The following is a 25,199-nucleotide window of genomic DNA, read 5'->3' on the forward strand; positions in this document are numbered from 1 at the left end:
CGGGAGACAGAGCGGAAGCACCGCGGGGTTATTCCCCACCCCGCAGTGTTGTGGTGTTTCAGTACAACGTATTATGTCTGCGGCGTTTTCTCCCTGCCGCAGCAGCTGCCGTGTGCGGCGGCTTCCAGGGCTTCCAGCCCGGTCCCCAGTGAACTTCGCTGATTTCTTAATCCTCGCTAAACCTGCCAGAAGAACCCCCGGCCCCGGTGACGCCCGGGTGTTCCCGTGCACGGAACATGAACAGGGCGGGCGGGAGCGCTGGAAGCGCCGGCTCGTCCCGCACGGTGCCCCCGGCCTGGGCTGCGGGACCGGGAACACGGAGCGCCCGAGCGCGGCAGCGCTGCGGAGCCACCGCGGAACGGGCGCCCCGAAAATGGCCACGGGCCCCGCCCTGCCAGACACCGAGCACACTCAGCACAATTGGGACTGTTGGGGTGTCTGTGTACGGCCAGGCATTGGACTGGATGATCCTTGTGGATTCCTTCCAATTTAGGGATATTCCATGATTCATGATTCGATGATTCACTGTACCAACATAAATTCAGAGCTTAGGCTTGCCCTGTTCTAATTTTTTGAGACTTTTTAGCAATGTTCAGTACCACTGGGCTAAGGGGCAAACGGCACACAGGGAAGAGATTCAAATGTGACAGACTCGGTGCTGGGTCAGGCAGTGACACCTTTATTTCCTCTGCCCTTAAAAGATCATCTTTTGGTAAGAACAGTATATTGGGACATGTCCAAGTGAGTTCAAACCTGCTACCAATTGTGAAGAGAGGGGCCCTTCCCCTGGGAAACAACTGGGAAGGTACTGAAAAACTAGAATTTTGGGCCAACAGAAGTTAAAGATCCATAATGCAAATTTCAGAGTCATTATTAAGAATTACCATCCTGACGATTCCCAGCTGAATTAATCTTTAAAAGCATAAATTTACTTTTCAGGTAAGTGACACAGTAAGCATTTTAAACCCATGCAAATTCATGGTAACCTACTAGAATATTTCCTTAAGTGAAATTGGGAGTGGGAAATGTGATCTCCAAGATGAAGCAGATAGGTGGGAGAGTGGCTTCTCTGCAAACACACATCCCTCAGGGGCAGCACATCTGGTCCCACAGCTCGGGTACTGTAATCAGCACCGGGGCAGGGGCTCAAATGCCTGTCTAACACTTGAAACCAGTTTTCTGACCTGTTTTCCAGGACTCCAGACCCAGCTGCACAAGGCACAATTTGCTGTTGTAACTCTCACAGAAAAAGCCCCTTTAAACACTGCTAAAGATTCTGTTATGTAGTAGGAATCATTTAAAATAGATGACAGAAGCCACAAAGCAGCTGGATGTGTGAAGGACAAGTGCCCAGCTCAGGACAGAACTTTCTGGTGCTGCAGTTAAGTAAATTAACTGACGAGTGCTTGCATGCCATTAGCAAGCACTTCCTTAAAATTCCTTGGCATTATTCAAAAACCCAGTTACAGCTCAACTGCTAAATCATTCATTGGCTTAAGGTCTGCCCCTGAGCTTTTGTCAGGTAAAACAAAGAACTCCAACAAAGAACTCAAGAGGATGGCAAACAACCTCCAGTTCTGGACCCCAAAATTCAACCATAAGCTGCTGGCACTGGAGAAGACTGGGATGTTTGCAAGAATTGCAAAGCTGGGAAATGTAAAACATGAGGCAGTGCAGAAACCCAGAGGATCAAGTTTAACCTCAACCCAAAAGGAGTCTGAAGTCTGTCCTTAAAGCACCTCAGAGCCAGGAGCCCCTGAAGCACTCAGTGAGGCTGGAGAACAGCAGATTTTGATGTACATTTCTGTTATCTAATAACCCAGGAGCCTGAAATCAGTCAGTTCTCAGGTGACATTTTAATAAAAAGTGGAATTGTATCTGTATTCCCCGAAGTTTTAAGCACGTATCCGTTTGCTTAAGCTCTTCTCTCATTGAACTGAGATCTGGACAGTGAGGGGTGTTGGATCCTCCACAGTGTCTGATGCAGTTCAGCTCCAGTCAGCATTTCTCTGTTTGTCCCCCAGCCTTTCCCTAGGGAATGGCTGGGATGTGCATGTCCCCTCCCCACGAGATGTGACTCAGGAGTGTCACCCTGACATATTCACATTGCTTTTATTTAGGTCTTCTGTCAACAGTTACAGGGTAACAGACACTTGGGACTGCAAAGTCAAAGTTGCAAGCAAAAATCAGGACCAAGGCAAAAAAAAAAAAAAAAAAATCACAAAGGCAATTAAATCAAATCCAATATAAATACAATGTTCTGGAGCTCTTTAATCATACTGCTTTCTTTAATAAAGAGGTGGTTAGGATCTTACAGTATTTTCTTTTGGCCTAATCCAAGGATTTTGTTACTCTTCACCAGTCTTAATTCCACACATACAAAAAAAAAAAAAAAATTGATATTCAACCTTTAAAATATATGCCATATTTTCTTAATAAAATAAGTTTTGTGCTGCTGCTTGTTTAGTAAGTACTGTACATCAACTGTTCACGGCTATTTAACAAATGGACCATACAGAGTTCAAGCTAGAGCAAAAAAAAAAACCCACAAGAAAAATAACAACCCAAACGGAGCGTCCTGTAAACACCCTATGTACAGTCCCACACTTGCTCATAGAAAGGAGGTACGAAAGGGGCTGGAAATCAAACACAAAAGCACTGGAGTCCTGGAAATTTTCTTTCACAACTATTGAAGTGCAAATCACTCAGTCAAGATATGAATTTCACTTGTTTATTGCTCTCCTGCTGTCTGGCTTCCCTTCCTGAAACAATCATATTATTTTATTTCACACTGATTTTCCAAGAAGAAAACCTTCTGCGAGGCATCACTGGATGCTTGGGCTGTTTGAGACATCGTGTGCGATCCCAGAACACCCCGACTGCCCTGGGAGCTGCAGGGAGAGGGCAGAGCAGCCCTCCCACCCTGTTCTGTTCAGTTATAAGAGAAACAACAGCATTCAACAGGTAAATGAAAGCTACTCCTCTTCCCACAGAACTGCATGCACTCGGCGACACTTCCAGTCGCAGCCGGAACTCGTGCGCATGGAGAAGGCAGAGACTCGTTGCTGATTGGGATGCCCACGTGGGGTTTGTGGCTAACTACAGATCCTGATATGTACCTGGGGTAACACCTATCTGCTACAGGCAGCAAAATGCACCTCAACATGCAGCTACTCGTTTGCATCTTGGACAAGAGAGGGGGAGAAATGCCGATGCCGGAGCGCGGAGAGGGCACGGTGCATAGTCCGGTATAGAAAACATGCGGGTCACTCCAACCTCTCTAAACTTCTTCAAAGTGGAAACAGGGTTTAAAGGGCACAGCAGCTACTGAGTTTGGCTTTTTTGTTTATCCAAAACCATGAAAACCCAACGCAGAGGGTGAAATAAGGGCAGAACACGATCTGCAAGTCAACAGCTGAGAGTTTCAGAAGCTGTGAAGCTTTTGTGTAGTTAAAATTGCTGTTAAAAGTAGGTGCTACATCAGCAAGTCTTCATTCATAGTTTTCTATGAACAGCCACCTTACAAATGAGTGCAAATCTTAAAGGTCCATTTTACATTTCAAGTCTCAAGGTTAAAAAAAATTGTTACAGAGCAACAAGCTGTTTCTGTAAATGCCCACACTATCTCTTTTCAAATGGTTAAAAATGGCACGTGCTATGCCACAGCTACTAAAAGACATTTCAGAATTCTAGACCCAACTAAAACACTAAAATAAAAACGAGGAACCAAAATACCTTTGCCCCTCACTGCAGAGCAGCAGCCAGGCGCGTTCCGGTGTAATGCTGGTGAACAAACTGATTTGCAGAGAGAACCTTGACCTTGACCCCGATTTCATTCTTAATGAGGAGCTTTCTAACACCAGGTGAGCGGGAACAGCCCCTCTGAGATTGTTTTGCTTTCAATGAACACAAGCCAGAGTTCGGAGGATGAGATGGAGGTGCTGATTGGTGTCACTATGCAGGCACTTGTGTAGAGGAATGTAGGCTTCTCATGTTGACACTTAGTGTTGATGTGTTCCCTACGCTCTAAAAGCCTTCCTAAGAGTTCCCTACCTACTGACCACGGGTAGTTCCTGGTCTCCTCCCCATCACCTTGAGGATATACAGCAGTGGAGGTTGACACAAGGTGCAAAGGAGGATATGAACCAAACACTGTGGTCTCGAGGAAAACAGGACTGTGCTAAACGTAGGATCTTCACCAAACGTGACATCAGTGGGCTCAGCACTTAGTTTGCATAGCATAGTGATGTTGTCACTGTTCACAAACACGTTGCCCCAAAAAGAAAACGGGAAGAGTGAATTCCCGGGATCAGGACAGCTCAATGGGCCAACATGACCGGTGTGGTTTTCGTGAAGGCAAGGCAAGTTTCAACGTCAGAAAGTACAAACCAAAGAGGTGGAGATGTGCTTCTGTCCGCACGCGGGCCAGGGGAAACGCGCTGGGCAGGAAAATGATACCAGAGCTCTTCCCCTCAGAGCGTGGCAGGAGCGTGCGCCTCGCTTGTCTCTTGAAGGAAGCGCCGTGAACACTTTCACAGGAAAAACCCCAGATAATGAGCCTGGATGATATTGGTACTGAGCTGCCACCACGGCCCCGCCACCTGCGTACGGTCACTTTGCAGCAAAATGGGTCTGAAAAGCAGTGACCAGGTTCCTGTGGGGAAAAAGGCTGTTTTCCCAGTACAAGCACAAATCAGGAGTTTCCCCCATGACAATAACAGGGGATCGTTCTAAGGAACAATCTGGTGTGCTTTCAGAATAAAAACCCTGGACATGAGAGCAGTGATACCATGACACAAAGAGCAGCAAAACCTAGCAGCAGAGAGGGTGAGAGCCTGGAAGTGCTGGAGGTGGGGGTGTGGTAGGTGGGAAAGCAGCTGGCCTGGGCAGACATGTGCCAAATGCACATGGGCAATGGGCACTGTGGAGCACCTGGCACAGCACAGGCTGCAGTTGGCAGCACTCATAGGACAGAAACGTTGGGAGAGCTGTGGTGTGAGCACACAGCCTCAGGAAGTGCAGGGATGTAAACTCTGAGAATGTTAATGACTTGTGGATTTTGGCAACAGACTCAATATCGTATAAAAATAATGTTTAGTAAAAAAATCCCGGTGTCCATCATAAAAATTCAGGGGGGGAAAAAAAGAAAGAAAAACATGGATAGCGCTTTCTGTCCTTATGGGATGGAGATGCCCCCATTTGTCAGAAACAGTTTTAAATAACAAGTAGCACATTGGAAACAAAAATGGGTCAGCAGCCATTAAACGTGTCCTGTATGAAAGTGCACATCTTTCAATGGGGTTTTACCACTGTGAGGTCGTGATCTGACACAAACTGTAACTGAGGACCATAGAAATTAACTCCTTCTGATGGAAATATGGACCACCATCAAGACAAGATTACTAGTTTCCTTACAAGATTAAAAACATTGAAATTTTGCAGCATCATAGTAAGGCACTCACCCATGGAAAAGTCTGTGACTGTTGCTTCGAGAGGCAGCAGCTGACTAGCTTGTAACACGAGGAAGACAGTTTTCAGTTCTGAGCTAAGTGCTAGGGTGCCTTACATTATCCGGGGGGAAGTACTCGGGGGCGGGGAACTGTTAGTGTTACAATTCTCCTATAAACTAGTTGGTTGTTTTATTTCCCCTCAACCCATTAAAGCATCTCATAATCTAAAATATTAGTTTTATAAATCTAGTCTTCTGTTTTAAGGCTCTAAAAATCCCCTCCCCCCAACCCCCACAAAAAATACCTACCAGCGCCTGGTGGGCAACGGAGGACCAAAGCCGCCAGTTCACAGTCAGGAGTCTCTAGTATTGCATCTTAAAAATGAAAACCTGCTTCTGCCTCCCGGGAGTTTTATCCCTTCCCTTGAATGCCTTCATGTGTTTGGTCAGGTCAAAATTTTGCAAAGCCAGAAAAAATTAAAAAAATAATCATCATCATCATCATCATCAGTCTCTTCCAATCCTACAAAGGTGTTGGATCGTTCTGTCCCGTGGTGCTGGTCTCCTGCCTGGAGTCGACACTGCCTGCCCTGCAGTGATTTCTCATTGGAAAAAAAAACCACAAGGTGTCCCAATGCTTCCTTTTTTTGTATGGCTCCTACAAATCTGAAAGCTTTCTTGAGTGAGGTAACAAAAGTTAGGCTTTCAAGCAAAGTACATGGTACGTAAAGTGTCCTGATGAACCTGCACAGCCTTCGCCAAGGCCTGGGGGTCTCTGCCGTTGCTCTGTCCAGATATATGGCTGCCTTCGCCACTGAAAATCAAGGAAATCACTGTGTAATTATTTTGTATTTACCCCCCAGGAACAATGAGAAACTTCCCTGGAGATGGAGATAGCTGAGGGCTGGCAGCACAGGAAGTCACCTCACTGCAGTGCACAGAAATGTGCATGCTGGTGATGGTACCTGTACTGCAGATTTCAGCATCTTGAGGCAGCTGGAAATGCTCAGTCACCTCAGGAACGCTCCCACAAGCCTGGGATGAGCTCAGGATAGGATTTAACCCTCCTTTATCCCTGTTCCCCCTGTGCTGAGCCTTAAGAGCATGCAGCTACATGCAAGTCTTCCCCTGGAAAGACTCTGCTGCAGCACTCTCAGACACAGGAACTTTGGCCCCCTGCCCATGCCTGGCTCTGCCCTCCCAGGGCTGTGCCTCTCACCTGTCATGCTCCTTATCCACAAGGTGGTACCGTGCCCGGAACGCCACCAGCCTGGCATAATAGGCTGGGGCTGGGATGGAGACGGAGCGGGTGCAGCGCACGTAGGTGTGGCACAGCTGGTACGTGAGGATCTGCAGCTCGTCCGCCGTGAACCGGTTGTCATCCCACAGCACGTAGTAGTGGGACGGCCGGCTCGTGCCCTGGGGAGGAGGGGTCACAGTGAGATGCTGCTTGCACCCAGATGCAGCTGCCTTGCATCCCCATCAGCCCTTCCCTGATCCAAATGATCCCTGAGCCAGCCTAGGCAGGAGGGATGCCTGTGCTTCCCTGCTGTGAGAACCATACATAGCAGTGAGGCAGGGAAGCCCTTGGCACCGAGGTGCAAACCCTACTAATGCTGCTGCCTGGTGCCTGTTCCCTCTGTGCCAGACAGCCCCCTGCATCCCCCACTGCATCCCCACTGAGCTGGGCCAGCTCCCACTGTCTGTGCAGGGGAGGGGAGGCCAAGCAGCCTCCCTTCCGGAAGCAGCTGCAGATTACACGAGTGCAGTTTTTCCAGTCTGGTTTCTGACTAATCTTGGCTGCCTGCAGCCAGGCAGCTGCAGAGCAGGCAGGGACGGCTGGCCTGGCTCTCTTGCCCATGGCCAGACAGCAGGTCCCTGCTGACAACCAGGTGCCCTGGTGAGCCCAGCATGCTCAGACACCAGCTGACAAGCTGCTGAACTGCCTGTTCTGAAGGAGGAAAATCTCTTAGGGAGACCCTTGGCTCCAGGAGAGAAACTGAGTACGTGCCACACAATGCAGCAGCAGCACGGACCCGGCACCTGCTTGCCAAACCACTGCAGTGGCAGCTCAGATCCAACTATCCTCAAAACCAACTGCTCATGCTAAAGGGAGGCTGTGACAAGCCCAGGACAAATGCATGAGAGCACAATCTGTAACAGCAGCCAAAAAAATCCAGCAGCATCCCAAGAGCCAGCCCTGGAGCACAGTACCTGAATGCCTGCATGACTACACAGGTAGAAGTCAAACTCAAAGGGGTGGGTGATGTTGGTATCCACTGTTGTTCCTGCTGGGATGTTCCCACTCTTTCCAATCTGCAGGAAATAGAAAGAGATACAAGCACTGCAGAGTACTGTCCTCAACACAGCTGCCCTGCCACAGGACCATGGTGGAGGGTCTTTGTTTGAGATGTAGAGATGGTCTCCAAGTGTCTATTCAGGGGGGACAGAAGCAACTCATCCTACTTTGCTTCCTACCCAAATAGGCCTACTTGCATTTTTTGCATCAACACCAGGCATGACATGGAGACATAGCATGGGAAAGAGAGCAGCAGGGTGAGGGCTGGGTAGGGGCCCATCCTACTACAGAGATGAGGACTAAGTGAGCAAAACACCACAGATCTTTGTAGAGCATGTGCTGGAGTCTGTGCCACAAGATACTGGGGCTTTTACATCCTGATTGAAAACTGTCCTTAGTTTACAAGATTAAATCTTCCTGCTCATGTGGAGCAGTCTGGTTAGACTCAACCTGACCATTAAATTCAGAGGAAATCTAGGAACAGTGACAGCAATCAATGTTACTGCAGAGCACACACGAACAAGCTGTGAGCAAGCAAGGGGTTACTCAGCCTGTCATGTCAGCTACTCCAGCTATCACCAAAACAACAGATGTTTTCAAGCTGACAGAGGCTATTTCAAGAATCACCAGGATCATCAGCACCCAGTAACTCATAATAACAGCAAACAGCTGGCTAGGGTTCTAGAAGCAGACTAGTCCATGTGTCTGTAGAGTCCACTGAGCAGCACGTTTCATTCAGAACAAGCTCTCCCTGCCAGTGGTGAGATTTCCCCTCAGCAAAGCCAGGGCTGGCTCTTCCATCAGACAGGGATGAATCAGCTGCCTGCAGCCCTGGCAGCCTGCAGCACTCACCCTCTCGTTCTTGTCTGCACAGAAGAGACGGGTGTGATGCCTCTTCTGGACGACGATGTAGGTGATGCCAGGCTGATAATCCTTCTCCAGTTTGATGCAGGCGTCTCGGATTGCCAGGAGCTCATAGTGAAGGATCTGGAGAGACAAGGGCACACAGAATGAGGGGACACACCAGCACCCAGCTGTCCCTGGGCACCCCTAAGGAACCTCACGGTGCAGCTGGTGCAGCCCTGCTGGCCAACGGGGATCTGAGGGATCCTCACCTGTGGGAGCTGCCCCTCAGGAACACCATCTCGGTAGAAGATGATCCTGGTGGGTTTGAAGCGTGTGGATTTGTAGAACTGGATGAGCAGCTCCCTGACCATGTAGGACAAGTCCTCAATGATCTCCTGGCGGGGCCGCTGCACGCGCACCGTGGCACAGTACCGGCTGGGGTGGGCGTCCATGCTGCCCACAACCTGCAGGGACACACAGGCCAGGCCCCTGGCTTACACCAGCAGCACAGAGGGGATGTGGGACAGTCCCAGCCTCCACCTGCCTCCCACAGGCACAGAGTGGGCAGAGCACCTGAACTCACAGATCAGATGGGACAGCAAGTACTGTACAGGCAATCAGTGCCCAACAGGGATATTCCTGGTCATGGCCACATCCTGATGTCACATTCTGCCCTTTTAAGCATTCGTGGGAATTTCCAGTGAGACAACTTTGGTTGTGCTGGTGAATGCTGTGGCTGTGGGGGATTGCTGCTGTTCTGCCCTTGCTTCCCTTCTCCTGCCTGGCAGTGAGACAGAGTGGGGCTGCCCAAGACACCAGGGGCTGCCCCAGACAGCCATGGACTGCCCAAGGCCATGTTGGGTCAAGTCACTGCGTGGCAGCCATTGAGCAGGGAGTTCCCACTGCAGTGCAGGCAGACCTCAGACACGTCAGAGCAACAGGTCAGGGGACAGCTGGACTTGGCTGTGACACAGCTTAATCATGCTGGCCCATACTGGGGAACAGACACCCAGCTGCCTCACTCCCCACTCCCTCAGCAGTGACTGCACTGTGTGCCCCACATCCCCCAAACAGAGGGGAAGCACCACAGTCTCCACACCCTCAGCAGTGTCAATCTGCTGCCCCTGCCCTCCCCAACACTTTCACTTTTGCTTTGCATACACAGCTCTGAGGTTGGGGCTCCCCCACTGGAACCAGTGTGTGTACAATAGAAACTGTTCCTTTAGTTTCAGCAACAGACCCACCACTATTGTCCAATCAGCAACACACCAAGGACATGGTCCACTTGCTCCAAAGGCTCTACCCTTCTCCTCCCCTGCAGCTTCAAAAAGGCTTTCACAAAAATTAAGAAAAAAGCCCCAGTGGTCCTGCACAAACCACAAAATACATTTTCAGAGGGGAAGCTCTGCCGCCAGGAAACAGACTGTTCTGTGCCACCCACACCCACAGCAAACAGCCCAAACCCTTTCCCAACCCCTTCTAATTAAGAAAAAACCACTCCTCCAAAGATGCATTTGCATGCCAAGGAAAACCTGAGCTGTGTAAGTTCTTAAGTGAAAAGTTAAGAAGTTAATAGGAAAATGCTGACGTGCTTATCCCACATGGCAACGAGCACAGGGCAGTGTCTCCAGCCCAGTGGAGGGCACAAGCTGTCCCTGGCCCCCCTGGAACCAAGCAGCACTTCACTCCAGAGATGCTTATTAATTTGAGAGGGCAAATCCTCCTCCACAAAGGGCTCAGAAGCCCAGTCACCCCAGTTTCCTGCATGTCCCAAACCCCAGCTCTCCAGAGGGGGAAGGTTCCTGAAGGGCTGCAGCTGCACAGGGATGCCCCAGGATGACTTCAACAGCACCAAGCTGCCAGCACTCTCAGGGCCAAGCTTGGGGCCAGCACATCACGAGCCCCATCTGGTGGCAGCTGCCAGTCTCCCTGTGGCTCCCAAAAACTGCAGCTTCCCTGCGTGGAGAGGCAGGAAGGGATAGGGACACAACTTCCCAGGACTGGGATAAAGACACCTGACAGGGTACGGGCCCACCCTGAGAAGTGTCATCATGGGCACAGCAGTGACACATGAACATGTGAGTCCCATTCCAGCTCCTGCATCCTGCAGGGTTTTGGGGCACCAAGCTGTGAACTTACAGCTGTTATGGAGGGTTTCTTCCCATCTCCTGCTGGCGGGTGAGTGACATCAGCGCCGAGGAAGATCACTGGCTGCTGAAAGACGGCAGAGCTGGTGGGAGGAGAGAGAAGAGAAAACAAGCAGTCAGCCTTTGGGGCCATCTCAGGGTGATGTACAACCCAATGGAGATGAGCAGATGATATTAAGGATATATCCTGACCTCCAGCTCTGGCCTGGACACATCAACAGCTTGTTATCAATAAGGAAAACATGTTACAAGCCCCAATTCCAAGGGATTTGGGGTACAACCCCAAAACAGTGAGAGGCAGTGGCTGTACAAACCGCTGGTGAGGCACAAGGATGTTGTTGATCCCGCCAAGCTTGACGTTGATCTTGAGGCAGAGGTTGGAAAGGGTCTGTGGGGAGGTTTTCACCACATTCTTGACCTGGACGCACTGTGTGGCCATTCCCAGGAGAGTGTCCCCAACACGCTTCACTTCAGCTGTGGACAGAAGAAGCAGGTGAGCACACAAGCAAACCAGCCCTGCAGCACTTCCAGCAGCACCCTCAGGAATGAGGAGAGAGAGCCCTGCAGGAGCCAGCCCTCCTGAGCCAGCCCAAAGCTCTTCTCTCTGTGCCACCCCAGACGCACCGTACACAGGTGTCTTCCCTGGCAGGATGACAATGATGAGCTGCAGCCCTGAATAGGTGTTCTTGAGGTGTCTGAACATGGGCTCCACGCTGTCTGCACCCTGGGCATACTTGCAGAAGCAGGGCTGGCCCTGGATCGGCATCCCGGCGTCCTTGGAGATCTTGCGCAGTTGGTCTGTGAAGTTCCTGTGCCGGGAGGAGAAGCTGTGAGCCCTGAGCCCTCCTGCAGGCACGGAGCCCCACGGCCAAGTGCTGCAGCACTGGACAGAGACAGGGCCATCACATCACCTGCTGGGGTTCCATGGCACCCAGCACATGCATGGCACAGGAAACACAAGACCAGCACATATCAGGGCTGAACTGTCCACTCTCAGTGCTCTCTTACCCATGTACTGACTCTTTTTAATGCAATGGAGATGAATCCTTCTCCCTTAGGAAGTTGGAGCAGTGGGGAACAAACCTGCTGCCTGCAACAGCTGATTTCCAGGTGACTGCAAAGCTGATGCCAGCCACACTCTGGATTTTTTGAATGCCAAGGACTGATTTGATTCAGTGAGAGCCAAAGGGAACACAGGGCTCATAGCTCTGCTGCAAAGGGATCAGGGGAGGAATGTGATGTCACTCCCACCTGCACCCAGGTACTGCAGACATGGACACTCAGCTCTTCCAAACCTCAAACACTGACCATGCCAAACACCCAGAGAAGACACACAAGTGCTCACCTTGATGCATCCACTCTCAGTCAGGAGAAACCTGAGTCCTCCTCAAAAGAAGAATCCAAAACCAAAGCAACCATTTTCCTAAATCAAATAAACTGTTCCTGCTCTGCATCACTTTGCTATAGAAACATATTCTCTAAACTACCAAAGCTTCTCAGAAAGCCCAAAACTTCTCAGTAATAACCCATGGTAAATTAGGATGCTTCCTATATGAATTACATAATTTCAGATTATTGGGGAAACTTTTAAGCCTCAGAACCCCTTCTCTCTGGGGAGATTCAGACTAGAAGAGCTCAATACAGCTTTAAAGCTGGCACTTTCCTCTCCCAGCACTGCAGCACCCTGATTCAAAGAGTAGATTGAGGAGAACCTGACTGACAGCTCACAGGTACTCATCCCAACCTGGCAGCTTTGTGATGGCTTAGGGACCATTTGCAGCTGGGACAAACAGTTAGGCTCTCTGGATAAACCAAAAGCAACAGGAACTGGACACCCCACATCAGATTGGTACCACAAGCAGTGGAGCACTGGTGATGCTGGGCACGCAACCCCTGGCTGCAATCAGCAGTGTGGCAGCCTCTGGAGCCACAGCCTCTCTGGCTTCCCCCACCCACAAGGGCTGCCCCTTTCCTTACTTCAGCACCTCCTCTCGACACTGCTTCTGCGGGGCAAAGCAGGCAATGGCCCAGACTTTGATCTCAATGCCGTTGTAGAACTGCTTCCCTCGCATGTCCCACACGCCCTGGTTGGGAGTTGCAATGGCTCGGTTCTGCAAGGCAAACAGAGGGTCAGAGCAGCCTGCCCGGCCCCGCAGCCCTGCTGGCCCAGTGCTGCAGCTGGAGCTGACTCCCTGGCAATGGGCAATCCACAGCCTCAGCTCTTCAGCAGTGACACAAAATTCACCCAAGCTGCCCTATGCTGAGCACCCCTCTCCTCTTCATCTCATCACCAATGACTCTGGCTACAACTTTCAGAACCAGTTATATTGCAAAAAACACAAAGCTGAGGCTCTTTGATGAAACACCTCACTCTAACATGAAGCTAACACAACTTTTGCTCAGAAACAATGTTTCCAGGTGTTGACAGCATCTCCCTGCACAGTGCAGCCCAGCCCAGGCTGCCCCACTTACCCGGCCTCCATACTGCAGGATGGGAGCTGGCAGGACCCGCCCTGTCACCTCCGTCATGTCATCCTTCACCTTGATCCCAAACTCCTGAATGTATGGATCCAGATTGTAGCTGGCATTCTTCATCTGCAAAGGGAAGGAAGGGTCATGGGAGGGAGTAAGACCAACTGCTTCATCCCAGGCAGCTGCAGCTGGCCAGATGTGGGCACCTGAAGACCTGCTCTCCACAGAGCAGCTCTGACAGGGGAGGGCGAGCAGATCAACACTTAGACCCAAATCCTCTCCTGCAAACTGACTCACGGGGACCCAATTTTGAAACACACAATGCAATTAACAGCACAGCCTGCTGCTGAGATTTAAGATTTCAACAGGAAGGTTCAAAAGGTTTCTCTCTTGGCAAGAAACTTACCAAGAGTACCAGAAGGAATACCTAAGAGTCCCTGGCTTCAAAAGCCCAGTTGTACACGTTTGGGGAACAACAGCCCCATTAACCAGTGGACAGGCACAGACAATGCTCCTGTACTGCTGCCCCATGAACACCCACAGCCAGAGGAATTGTCTCTAATCTGCTTCCCATCTCTAGTTGCAGCTCCCTTTGGGTCAGGTTCCATCAGTGCAAGAGCCTGAATTTGTTGCATGGGCATTTGCATGGTCTTTGAGCTGGGCTCGCCTGTGCCAGTGTCCATTACATACACACAGGCACCTCTGCACAGGGATTCAGTGGGAAGAGGGGGATAAAATCTCACCACTAACCTCACCAGCAACTTTTGAGCAGATCACAGAGCACCTGAGGAGCAGGACCATTGCAAACTCCACCAAGGACAGGATGCCATAACCTGGCTCTGGTGCCAAGCCCACCCCTGTCCCCACAGGGACTTGTGTCACGTACCAGGCGACTGATCTCCTCCTGCCTGTCTGGGGCAGACCTGGCTGTTGCTTTTATCATGGTTGATGTTTGATTGTCTGTGAGCTTCTTGATGCACCTCTGGCCTGCCACGATGTTACACACCTGCACAGGGAGGGGACAGACAGCAGCCATGTGTTGGAGACAGGTAAGACAGGAGAGGATCACAGCTGAGCACAGCCCCAAACCACAGGTGCCAACACTCACCTCCAAGGGAAGGTACGTGTGTTTTTGTTCCTGGCCAACCTGGAGACAGGGCAAGTGAGGGTATTTCAACTGCAGGTTGTATTTCTGCTTGAAGTACTGAGCCACTGTGCACTCCACTGTCTGACCACTCTCCAGCTGCAGAGGGAACCTGGCAGAGGCAGGACACAAGGGATGCACCTACTCAGAACAGACACTTCCAGACCTCAGATACTATGTACTGTGGCTGGGAAGAGGGAGCTGCCAGGCTCCCACCCTGAGCTGCCATACAACAAAATAAAAAGCACAACAGTGATATTTTCAGAAATGGAGTCAGGAATACTCTTACCCCAGTGTGGGACTGAGGTGCCTAAATAAAGCTCTCCCTCACTAATCCAGTTAATCAGGGCAAATGTTTATTGCAGGACATGCCACACATGCCATGGCTGGGCACAAAAATACAGCACACTGCCACTCAGGAGGGCTCCTGTGCCTGGTGTACCTCCTGGGAGTGAACTGAACTCCAGGAAAAGGCTAACTGGCCTCTCCAGGTACAGGACAGCAGATGCATGGTGGACAGAGGAAACAGGCAGGAGGGGAACATTTCCCTTCAAAAACAGAGAAAAAGAATCAAACTTCCTGGCTGCAGGGCTGAGAGGTGCCACAACACTCGCAGCTGGAGTGCAATACCCATCCTCAGCCAGCACCAGCTGCTCCCAGTTACACAAGGAACTCCATGAAAATTCAGAATTGACCTGATACTCTGTAGAGAACCAAAATTACAGGAGAGCCAGGCTGACTGCATCAGCAATGTGCCACATTCCTGCTGCGTTTGCCATGCCACAAGGCTGTGATCCAAGGATGCTGGTGCACAGGAAAAGCTGAGTGGTACCCAGGCCCAGCCTGCTCCCAGGCATACACAAAAAATTCCAAGGCAGACACTTGTGTCAGCCCCTGACAAAGTCTCTGCTCTGGCAGTGACTATTTTAAGAATGAAGAAAACCAAACCCGGAGGTAAAAACTAGGACAATTGCTGGCATGCCAGCTCCCGCCTGCCGCCACGCTCTGCCTGCCAGACACAGCATCCTCTGCACTCCCATCTCCCTGCATCCCACTCCACACATGGCACAGGGCTGCAAAGCCTCAGACATGCCTCCTTTTGCCATCAAAGACTGGAGCTTCCTGTTCAGCTCTCCCTAATGACACCAGCAGCTGTTAACAAAGAGAACAGTGTGGATTTTTCCAAGGGCATCTGCCCACCCGCCTTACGTCTGGTGGCTGGCCGGCCGTCGGGTAACGTTACACACACGGTATTTCCTCTTCATCTGCCCACAGTGGGTCACCTCCACCTTCAGACCTGATGTGAGACAGGGACACAGCAGTCATGGTGAAGATGGGAGTAATTTCTCTTTGCCCAACTTTCTCGCAGTACTGCCAACAGCTTCTTTGAATAATTTCCTGTTTGCAGATACTCCAACAACAGCATGAGGGAGGCAGTGGTGCCACAGAAGACATGTGCAACCCCTGTACCCCCACCTTGCTGCAGGGGCTGGGTCAGACACAAACCATAGCCAGTGTCAGGGGACAGGTTCCAGAGCTCCCTGGGGCTGTACCTTTGATCTCCTTGGTGAAGCGCACTCTCTGCGAGTCAGTCAGGGGCTTGGGCTGCTCGTCGATGTTCCGGATGTCCAGCACCTCACACATGAACTCGATGACAGGCTGGGCTTTGTAGAAGGCAGTGGCTGACACTGTGGGACAGACACTACAATGTGTCTCTGCTCTCAACCAGCCTTCCCAAATAGACTCAGCCCCCCCACTGCTGCTCCCCAATATGAGAAATAACGTCACCATCGATGTTGAGCATCATCTTCCACATGGCAGGCCGGACTGACTGGTGGAAGCCAAACCAGACCTCCCTGCCCCCTCCCAGGGGGTGGTAGTAGCCTTCAGGTGGGGAGAAGAAGGAGCGGCCGACGGGAGTGTACCTGTGAACCAGGGCAAACCACGTCAATGGCACACACTGGGGCCACACAGCACCCCCAGACCCCCGAGCTGGCACTCACCCTGCCAGCTGCATCACCCCCTCTGTTTCTTTTGCAGGAGCACCAAGGACATGGCTGGCACAGCTACCTCCATCAGTGACTGTCAAGGCCAGTCCCAGCCACAGCAGCCTGCCAAGGGCAGCAGTCCCCTCCCTTCCCTGGCACAGCCCCACTGTCCCTCAGTGCAGGTACCTCATGGAAGCCAGGTGCCTCATGGCAACATCCAGTGCCTGGACGGACTCCAGCGGGACGGGGATCTGCCCGCTGACCAGGGCCTCGTGCAGCATGCGCCAGCTCACAATGGCCATCCATTTGATAGACACCTTAAATATCCTGTCCTTGCCTTCCCCCGGGATCGTCACCTCAAAGTCAACCTGGGTGCAGGAGGGAAGGGACAGTGACCATGGCATCCATGCAGGGACGAGGCAGGGTCGTTTTCTGCTGGTCTTTCCCAGGCAGGAGGGAGGGCACAGTGCTCATGTGGGGTTTGTTGGCCCCTCTTACCCGCTCATTTCCAATGGGTAAGGCTGTGACAGTGTAGATGTTCTTCTTCCCATCATAGACTGGTTTTCGGTCACCAAAGATCTGTGGTTTGAAGTGCTGCACCATGTACTCCACGACTTCCCTAAGCAGGCAAGATAGAGGAACGGGAAGAAAGAAGGGAGAGGTTTGTTTTGTCACTTTCTTTATAGCCTGATACCTTCTGTAACATATCCAGTCCACCCCAGCCTCCCTCCCTGAGGCAACCGAGAGCAGAGCTGAGACCCCTGGGGCAGGAAAGCCCCTGGACAAGCAGCCACGTGCCTTGTCTCACAGCTCAGTACATTGCCTTTGGCAGAAGGATTGTACATGACACTGGGGGGAAGAGGGAGTGCACATGGCACAGAGGAATGCACAGTGGCTGCTACAGTGTGACTCGCTGCAGAAGGCACACACAGCATCTGCTCACCAGCTCAGGGCACAGAGCTCCCCGGGCTTCCAGGGCAGGAGGGGACAGGCAGCAAAGAGCACATCAAAAAGAAAAACAAAGAAAAGTACACGATGGCCCAAGGTCTGCCCTTGCTATTTTTAAATCAGGGATTGCTGCCAAAATAGCACAGCTGCTTTGGAGCTGCAGGGACTGTGCTCAGACTCCAGACCCCTGATGCTCCCAGGCCAGGAAGCAGCACTGCTGCACAAACACGGCTGGGGGGTCCAGCCAGCTGTGGCTATCATGCAGTGCCATCACCCCAGACACTGCTGTGAACCCTGCCATAATGGTCACCCTAATGGCTTCTTCTGCAAAGACAGAGACAGGCACTTACAGAGCCTCCACTAGGAAACTGGAGCAGGGAACAAGTGCCAAACCTCTAATACTTGCCTTACCTGTTGACTCTGCGTGGACATTTATCAGGTTTGATATCCACTTCATAATGATACACATCGATTTTGGGAATGTCCACTTCAAAGTAGTTGGCCAGGAGCTTGATGGGCTTCCCAACAGTTCCTATCCCAGGCCGACGCGGCGCTTGGAACACCTGCTGCAAGGGGGGCAGGTATGCGCCTGCAGCTGTGGAGAGAGCAGGGGTCAGGAGGGCTGCCAGACAGACAGACAGACAGATCTCACAGTCACAGCACTCTCCATCACCACATCTCCCACTGCCCCTCCTGGCAGGAGGTGGCAGTGGCAGAGTTCAGAGCAGCACACCAGGAAGCAGCTTCCCCGGGCACCATCTGGGGAGTGCTGGTGCCAGCCGAGCTGTTGAAGGGCAGTGCCAGGGCACAGCAGCTCCACCAACCCCCTTGGCACAGGGTCCAGCACTGCCACCTGCTATGGGAGAGCAGCATCAGCTCCACCAGCACAGTGCCCCTTTCCAAGGGGATGCAATTCCCGGGATACTCTGTTAGCAGGGACATACAGACACATGCATTTCCTCTCCATTCCCCAGCAAATCCCAACTCACTGCTGGAGGGAGGATGCCACAAGAAACAGGAAATGCATTATTCCATCTGCACTACACAATTGTTGAACTGCTGAGTTTTGAAAAACAAAACAAAACAAAACCAGCCCAAATCCCCTCTTGAAGCAGTGTGAGGACCTGTAAAGAGGGACATACCAGTTTTCCACAATTCTCATCACACAGACTCACTTATGAAGTTCTGAAGATGCAGAATGGCACCAGCACATGGCTACAGGACTGAGCTGTATTTCTTAATCAACAGCACCCTCGGACTAAAATCCAAAGGGATTCTAAAAAAATCTTATCTGTATCTTAAAACATTGCCAAGGAATGATTCCACTCTGCTGCTCTCTGAGGTGAGCTCTGCCCTTCCTGCCCCATTCCCACTTTGCCCATCTCCATTCCTCCTAGTCTGCACCTTCTATTTGTTCCTCAAACCTGGTGAGGTCTGAGCCAGCAGGGCTGGTGCAGGGATCGAGTGTGGGGTATTCAGAGAGCTCCATCTGCATGGCCAACTGTCCATGTCAGCCCACAGACAGCAACCCAGCTCCAATTCAAGAACCTGAACACATGGTGATTTTAGCACCCCTTTCTCCCATCCACTTTCTTTTTAAATCCAAATTTCCATTCCAGGCTAAAAATATCAGAAGCAGAAAAACAGCAGAGCAGCAAACTAAGATTCAAATTTGCCTTTTGCTTTTGCACCCAAGCTTTGCAAGACTTTTCCTGCCCATGGAAGGCCCCCCAGTACTGCAGGACATCAAGGGGATGGGAAAACTCTTGTGAATATCCAGGGGCTGAATTGCAAAAGTTAATTCTCCAAAGCCAACCTCTGCTCCTGCTTCTGTCCTGCAACAGGAGCTCAAGAGATCAAAAATCTGCCAGCAGTCCCAATCTTGGGCTCACCTGGCCCCAGCACCCTCTCAGATAAGGCAGCACAGAACTTGGAGCAAGGTGGGGATCCCTGAGTCCACTGCAGGCACCTACAGCTGCCCCAGGACAGAGTGACTGCCAGTCACCCCCAAAATACATCTGTGCTACACTTGGGAAGCAGCTCGTTTGAAGGAACTGATTTTCAGATGAGCTGCTCCCCGTGTAAGTCATGTCTCCACATGATTAACATTTCTTGGCAATAGCCAGTTCCCTGGCTGTGAGCTGATGCATTTTTAAATCATGGCTCACAAGCAAAGAGATATCTGCCAGTGCTGCTGGAGCCTTCAGTCCCTGAGTCTGAGAGAGGAACCATACTGCCCACCTGCAAGATTTCTCAGGGGACAGCAGCTCTGTGCTGCCTTTCCTGCAGCCATGTCAAGGCCAGCACCCACAGCTCCTCCTCCTCTGGATCATCTCACCCCCCAGACAATCCTGCAGCTGTGTATGAGCAGGACTGCACACAACTCCACATGCCCATGGTTGCAGATGCAGGGAACACAGGGCAGTGGCCACAGCCTGACAGCTGCTCAGTGGCACTTGTGTGCCCAAGAGGAGCTGAAGCCAGGAACTGGAAGGAGTTGCAGAGGTACCAATTCATCCCACACCAATCCCACACTTGGCAGTGCTTTGGTCCCTCCCAAAGTAAGACTTTGCCATGCAAACCCGTTTGCCAGAGGATCCCCAGATGCTTTATGAGGGTAACACCCTGCAATTAGGTGCATGAATCACAGGTGAAGGAAGGAGCCAGCCTCCAGCAACACAAAAATTGGCTCAGAATTTTGATGGGACACACAAGACACCAAAAACATGGGATAAGATAAACAGGCAAAGCGGACAGAGGGAGCAGCACCTGCTGACATAGGAGATGCTCTGCAAAGAGCAGGGCAGGACCATGACCAGCACTGAGGATAGGCAAGCTCGGCCCAGGATTGACTCGCACAGTTTTATTTTGGTGATCACAACACAAGGTCCCTGAATGTGACAAGCCAAAGCAGCTGCCCAGGCAGCACCTGCAGCACGTGAGCCAGGATCTCACCCAGCCTTGGTTGCTTCAGCCCGGGTGGGAGAGACCCCAAAACCCTTTGGTGAGCATGCAGGCTTGGCTCATCCTTTCACATGCTCATTCCTGCCCTGGAGCACTCAGGGTCCCTCCATGATTTGCCTCAGTGAAAGCCACCCTTCTCCTGGCCCAGAGGATACTGCCAGGGAATCCCGGACAGCTCGACTGTCATCCCCAGGCACCACATGCCTGAAGCCGGCTCAGGGAAGCACAAAAGGAGCCAGCAAGAAGAAGTCTCGTTAAAAAACTCCCCAGAGTGCATGGAAACACGGGGCTCCAGCACATAGGGGGGCTCCTGATGGCGGGAGTTGGCTCCTGCATACCTCGACTCTCCATGGCGAAGCTGCACAGGCTCCCACTTTGTCATGTAAATGCGGGCGCCGGGGCCGGGGGCTGCAGGGCGAGTGTTGTTCCTGCAGCACAATGCGGCCAGTGAGCGGGATGAAATCCGCTGCCATTAGAAATTCCGCGGCCCGGGAGGAATCACAGACTTTCGCACACAAAGCCGTGCCCTGGGGACGCGCCGGCGGCGGAGCATCGACGCCCCTGTTCCGGGTACCACGGGCAGAGACGGCGGCGAGGGCAGAGCCACCGAAGTGAAAGCAAGTTTGAGGTAATTAGCGCTGGAATACGCTTTGTTTCTGTTATTTATTGAAACAGCTGGGGAACACGACCCGCTGCCCAACAGCTGCCTGCGCCCGGCGAAGCCGCCGGTGGGACGGCATGAAATTACCATGTCATTGAAATCCTCTCCAGCGCCGCATTCAGCCGAGGGGCCGCGGGAACGGGCCCAGACAAAAGCGAGTTTTATTGCGGCGGCGGCGGCGGGTCCACGCCGGCCCCTTCCCCGCACACCCACCCGCCAAAATACAGCCGGCAATCAGAGAGGTGCAGACGGGGCCGCGGCACAACAAATGCCACCCGACTCGCAGCGTGGTCCATCCTCACCCTGAGACATATCCCATCCTAAACCACCCCACAACACTCCCGGGAAGTGAAATCCCTGTCGGGGAGCAAAGCAAGGGGCAGCACCAGTGGGAAAGGCAGCCGCTGGGGAGGGTGAGCAATCAGCATTTCCCATCTCCAAGTTCGACACCTTCAAAACCACTGGCTCCAAGCAGTGACCAAAGCCATTTCACACAGCCCAGACTTCAAAAAGCTTCATCTCAGCTCTGCCAAACCAGACATTGCCGCGGGTTCCTTCCCGAGTGACCTGAGCACTGCCAGGGTGACGCAGCTGTGGGTGCTTTTTGGTTAGACACCAAACTGAGTTTCAGCAGGTGATGCACACACAGGACAGAGACTGTCTGCAGCCATAGGAGTGCAGCATTAAACGTGTCTATGCACCAGAGCCTGGCTGCTGCGGGCAAGGCTGAGGTGCCCAAGCTCTGCTCCTGCCCTGCCCTGGAGTGGCTGCACACAAAACATGAGCCAGAAAGGGCTCTAAACTGTTTTACCATCTGAAAGCTGCTGAGTCCTTTGTATGCTCATATTAAGCATTGCAAAGGACACTGTGCTTCCCACCTGGAAATCACAGATTACACCCTAAAGTGCAAGCCATAAACCTGCCTGACTGAATGGGTGTCCCTGCACCCTGGGACAGATGCAGTCCCACAGGCTGAGCAGAGCAAGAGCGTGAAGCTGCAGGTACTGTGACAGAGCCCAAGGAGCAGCAGCAAGAGCAGTGCCAAGTCCATCACACCCCACACATGCTCTGGAGAGCAGCGTGGTGATGCCAGTGGTGTGGTGATGGTGGCAGTGCAGACACAACTCAATCATGAGCCGACCTGTGAGGGTCCTGCCAAGCTGGCCTCAGCTGTCCAGCAGCTCTCTTTTCCATCCCTCTGATGGGGCTTGAGAAGGACTGGCACCCCTGCCGAGCACAGCGGGTGGTACGTCCATGCTGTGTGACTGCACAGTGACCCCGGGGTCCCTGCTAATGGCAGCTGGGCCGGGCGGAGTCTGACACCTCCTGCCCAGCCCCGCTCGGTCTCCCGCTGCTCCGGCACTGCCCAGGCAGCAGCCAGGGACGCGCAGAGCCAGGAGTCGCAGACAAAGGCGGCCCCCAGTGCCGGAGGGACAGGACAAAAGCGACGCCGGCTCCTGTCTGTGTCCCACCGCGGCCCCGCAGTGCCACTGGCTACCGGAGCCGTGGTTGAACCTGCCCGTGGCTCTGCGTGGATCACCCTGCCCAGCCAGCAGCTTCTCTGCCTGATTTGGCTTCCTCCTCGCGTCTGCCATCTTAATAACTTGTCTGTGTTTTGTTCTTCCCAGGGTTTAGGGAGAGGCTGCAAAGAGTGTTTAGAGATAAACCATCCGTGCTGTGTCTCCAGGCAAGGTGCTTCTCCTGGCTTTGTTTCTCGGTCTAATCCCGTCCCAGAACCAGGCATACGCACTTTCGTGTTTCCTGAAGATAAAGAGCCCCAACAGACGGAGCAGCTTTGGGGTTTTTGCAAGCTTCAGCACAGGAAGACAACAGTTGAGATTAACAGCCTTTAGGAAGTTTGCAAGGGATAAAGAAAACTAAAAGTTGTGGGGAAAAAAGCTTAGTTTTTAAAACCACTGCATGTGTCTGCCTCCCTGAGTGCTGCCTGTGGGTCAGTGTCCTGGTTTTTCCCGCTGCCTTTCCAGGCATCTCCATGTTGGGCACATCCAGGCACATGCCAGTTTCTGCTTTATTGCCCTGATAAGCCACAGCATCATCAGAGCTCACATGCGAAGCTCAGCCCTTACCCAGGGCCTAGCACAAGCAAAGGGGGGCCACAGCAGGGCACGATTCACAGCAGCTCTGATGACATGGGGTTCCTGAGTTCCCTGCCCAAGGGGTGAACCTGGGTGGGAGGAGATATCCCCCAGCCAAATTTGGGGACAGAAGGGAAAACTCCCAAGGGTGCAGCAGCAGACCCCTGCTCCCAGTGCAGGCCCAGAGACTGAAACCCAAACCTGTCCACCAAGTGCATCCCCATCCCAACACCTGAGATTCTTTTAAAGCACCTTAAAAGCACCATTTCAGGCTGGGGTAGGAGGGTGCCCGGCAGCGTTATCTGCGTGGCCCTGAGGCAGCAGCGCTGCTATCGCCCCAAGGCGCCGGCAAAGCCAGCGGTGCCGCCAAATCACGGCTTCCAGGGGCCATAAATCAGCCCAAACACAAAGCACCAGCAGCCAGAAGGTAACGCAGAGACTGGGAGATTTCTGTGCCACACTTAAAGTAAATATTGTAAGAAGTTTACAAACACTCAGCAGGTTTATGTCAAAACCATACCAGGCTGATGTGTTATGGTGGGTGGTAAATCCACCAGCACAAGAGAGGTGGCAGGGCAGAGACTGCCGATCCCTGTTTGCCCTGTCCCTCGGAAGGGCAGCTCCCCATCCCAATCACCCCGTGCTTCAGCAAGGCAGTGACCCGCGTCTCCATCACCCCATCCTTCATTCTGCCTTATTTTAGGCACCAAAATCCTGCGGCTCAGCAGCGCAAGTTGGCGATGCTCAGGCCAGGCGCCGGAGCGAGCGGCAGCCGATGCCACAGGAACAGGTCTCCAAACCCCCGCGGCGCGGCGCGGCCCGGCACGAAGGGCACCGGCAGCTGCTCCCGTCCCCAGCCGGGGCAGGGGACACGGCGGTGCAGGGTGGCTCTGGAGCCCGGCACCGCGGGGCCACGCTCGGCCCCGGCTCCGCGCATGTCCTGGCACGGGCAGGGGAGACGCTCCGCGCTGTCACGGCACACGGCGCCGCCGGCCCCGCGCCAGCTCCAGCCTGCGCCCCGCTCCCTGAACTCGGGCAACCGGGATGGATGGGGAACTGGGGGATGAAATCGGAGCTGGGGGGGATAAAATGGCAGCCGGGGGGAGGGGGGGTGGAATGGCAGCCGGGGGGATGGATTGGGGTGGGAGGTAGGGGGAATGGAATGGGAGCTGGGGGAAAGGATGGGGAGGTGGGGGGATGCTCCTGCTGCTTTGTGCAGAACAGGCCCGTTGAGCAGGGCTCGCTCCGCGCTGTGGGGACCTGCGGCTGGACGTGACCCCGGCCCTGTGCACCCTCCTGCGAGGTTTCTGCGGGTCCCTCCGCCGCCCCTTCCCCTGCGGCCGCGCCGCTGCTGCTCTCGGGGCACCCGGCGGCCCCGCAGCCCCCGCCGCATCCCCGCTGCTCTGACCCCCGAGCGCCTCCGACACTCCCCGATCCCCGGCATCGCCCCCGCACATCCCGCGCCGCCGCCACATCCATCACCACCCGCCGCGCTCCCCTCTGCACACCGCGCTCCCCGGTCCCCACCCGGTACAGGCCCCCGATCCCCGCCGCACACCCGCCCCCCGTTCCACCGGCCTCATCCCTTTCGCGCCCCGTCGCCCTCTCGGCGCTTCCCGGCGCGCAGCGCTCCGACCCCCCCACCCGCCATCCCCGCCCGCGGTACCTGCTCCCGAGGGTCCCGCTTCCATCCCATCCACGCGGGCGCCGCTCCGAGCCGGGGGCCGGGGCAGGGCCGTGCCGGGGGCCGGGGCCGGGCAGGGCCGGGGCCGGTGCCGCAGCCGCCTCACGCCCCTCACGCCGCGCGCACGCGCCGCCGCCGCCCGGCCCCGCGCGCAACAAAGGCGGCGCCCGCCGGGCCCGCCGCCATCTTGGGGCCCGCGGGGACCGGGGGACGCGGCGGTTCCGCTCGGGCAGCGGGGGGAGCCCGGCCGGGACCGACTGCCCGCCCGCCGGCACCCGGGCCTCCCGCGCCGCCGTTGCCACAAATATTTATTTCGTGGCTGGTTTGGTTTTTTTTTTTTTTGTTTGGTGGGGTGTTTTTTTGGGGGTTTTTTGGTTTGGTTTTTTTTTTTTTTTTTTGGTGCGGCCGAGCCGAGGAGGAAGCGCCAGTTGTTGTATCGGCAGCTGTACGGTCATTCCTGAAGTGCCCTGAGCCTCGGCAGGCAGGAGCAGGGCAGGAATT

The 25,199-nt window shown here is 53.4% G+C and overlaps 1 protein-coding gene across 1 annotated transcript; it reads right to left on the reverse strand.

Moving 5' to 3' along the window:
• Positions 1-2,235: 2,235 nt before the first annotated feature.
• Positions 2,236-24,838, reverse strand: LOC306811612 (protein argonaute-1). Its single transcript, XM_079325502.1, has 19 exons — positions 24,681-24,838; positions 17,705-17,888; positions 16,844-16,964; positions 16,532-16,713; positions 16,146-16,282; positions 15,911-16,045; positions 15,567-15,654; positions 14,322-14,469; positions 14,100-14,219; positions 13,214-13,336; positions 12,719-12,852; positions 11,366-11,550; positions 11,056-11,215; positions 10,734-10,824; positions 8,864-9,058; positions 8,601-8,735; positions 7,664-7,765; positions 6,669-6,868; positions 2,236-6,263 (listed from the first exon to the last, which is right to left on the reverse strand). Exons 1-19 carry the CDS (start codon positions 24,703-24,705, stop codon positions 6,155-6,157), a joined length of 2,574 nt encoding a protein of 857 aa, XP_079181628.1. The 5' UTR covers positions 24,706-24,838; the 3' UTR covers positions 2,236-6,154.
• Between the last annotated feature and the right edge of the window lie 361 nt (positions 24,839-25,199).

The sequence above is a fragment of the Erithacus rubecula genome (assembly GCF_903797595.1).
Source record: "Erithacus rubecula genome assembly, chromosome: 23".
NCBI classification, from domain to species: domain Eukaryota; kingdom Metazoa; phylum Chordata; class Aves; order Passeriformes; family Muscicapidae; genus Erithacus; species Erithacus rubecula.

Excerpts from the sequence above, each read along its gene's own strand:
- LOC306811612 (XM_079325502.1), bottom strand. The coding sequence starts at position 24,705 with ATGGAAGCGGGACCCTCGGGAGCAG. Across the intron at positions 13,337-14,099 it reads AGGAGGAGATCAGTCGCCTG|ATGAAGAATGCCAGCTACAA; the intron begins GTACGTGACACA and ends TTCCCTTTGCAG. Across the intron at positions 8,736-8,863 it reads CTGAGGGGCAGCTCCCACAG|ATCCTTCACTATGAGCTCCT; the intron begins GTGAGGATCCCT and ends TTGTCTCTCCAG.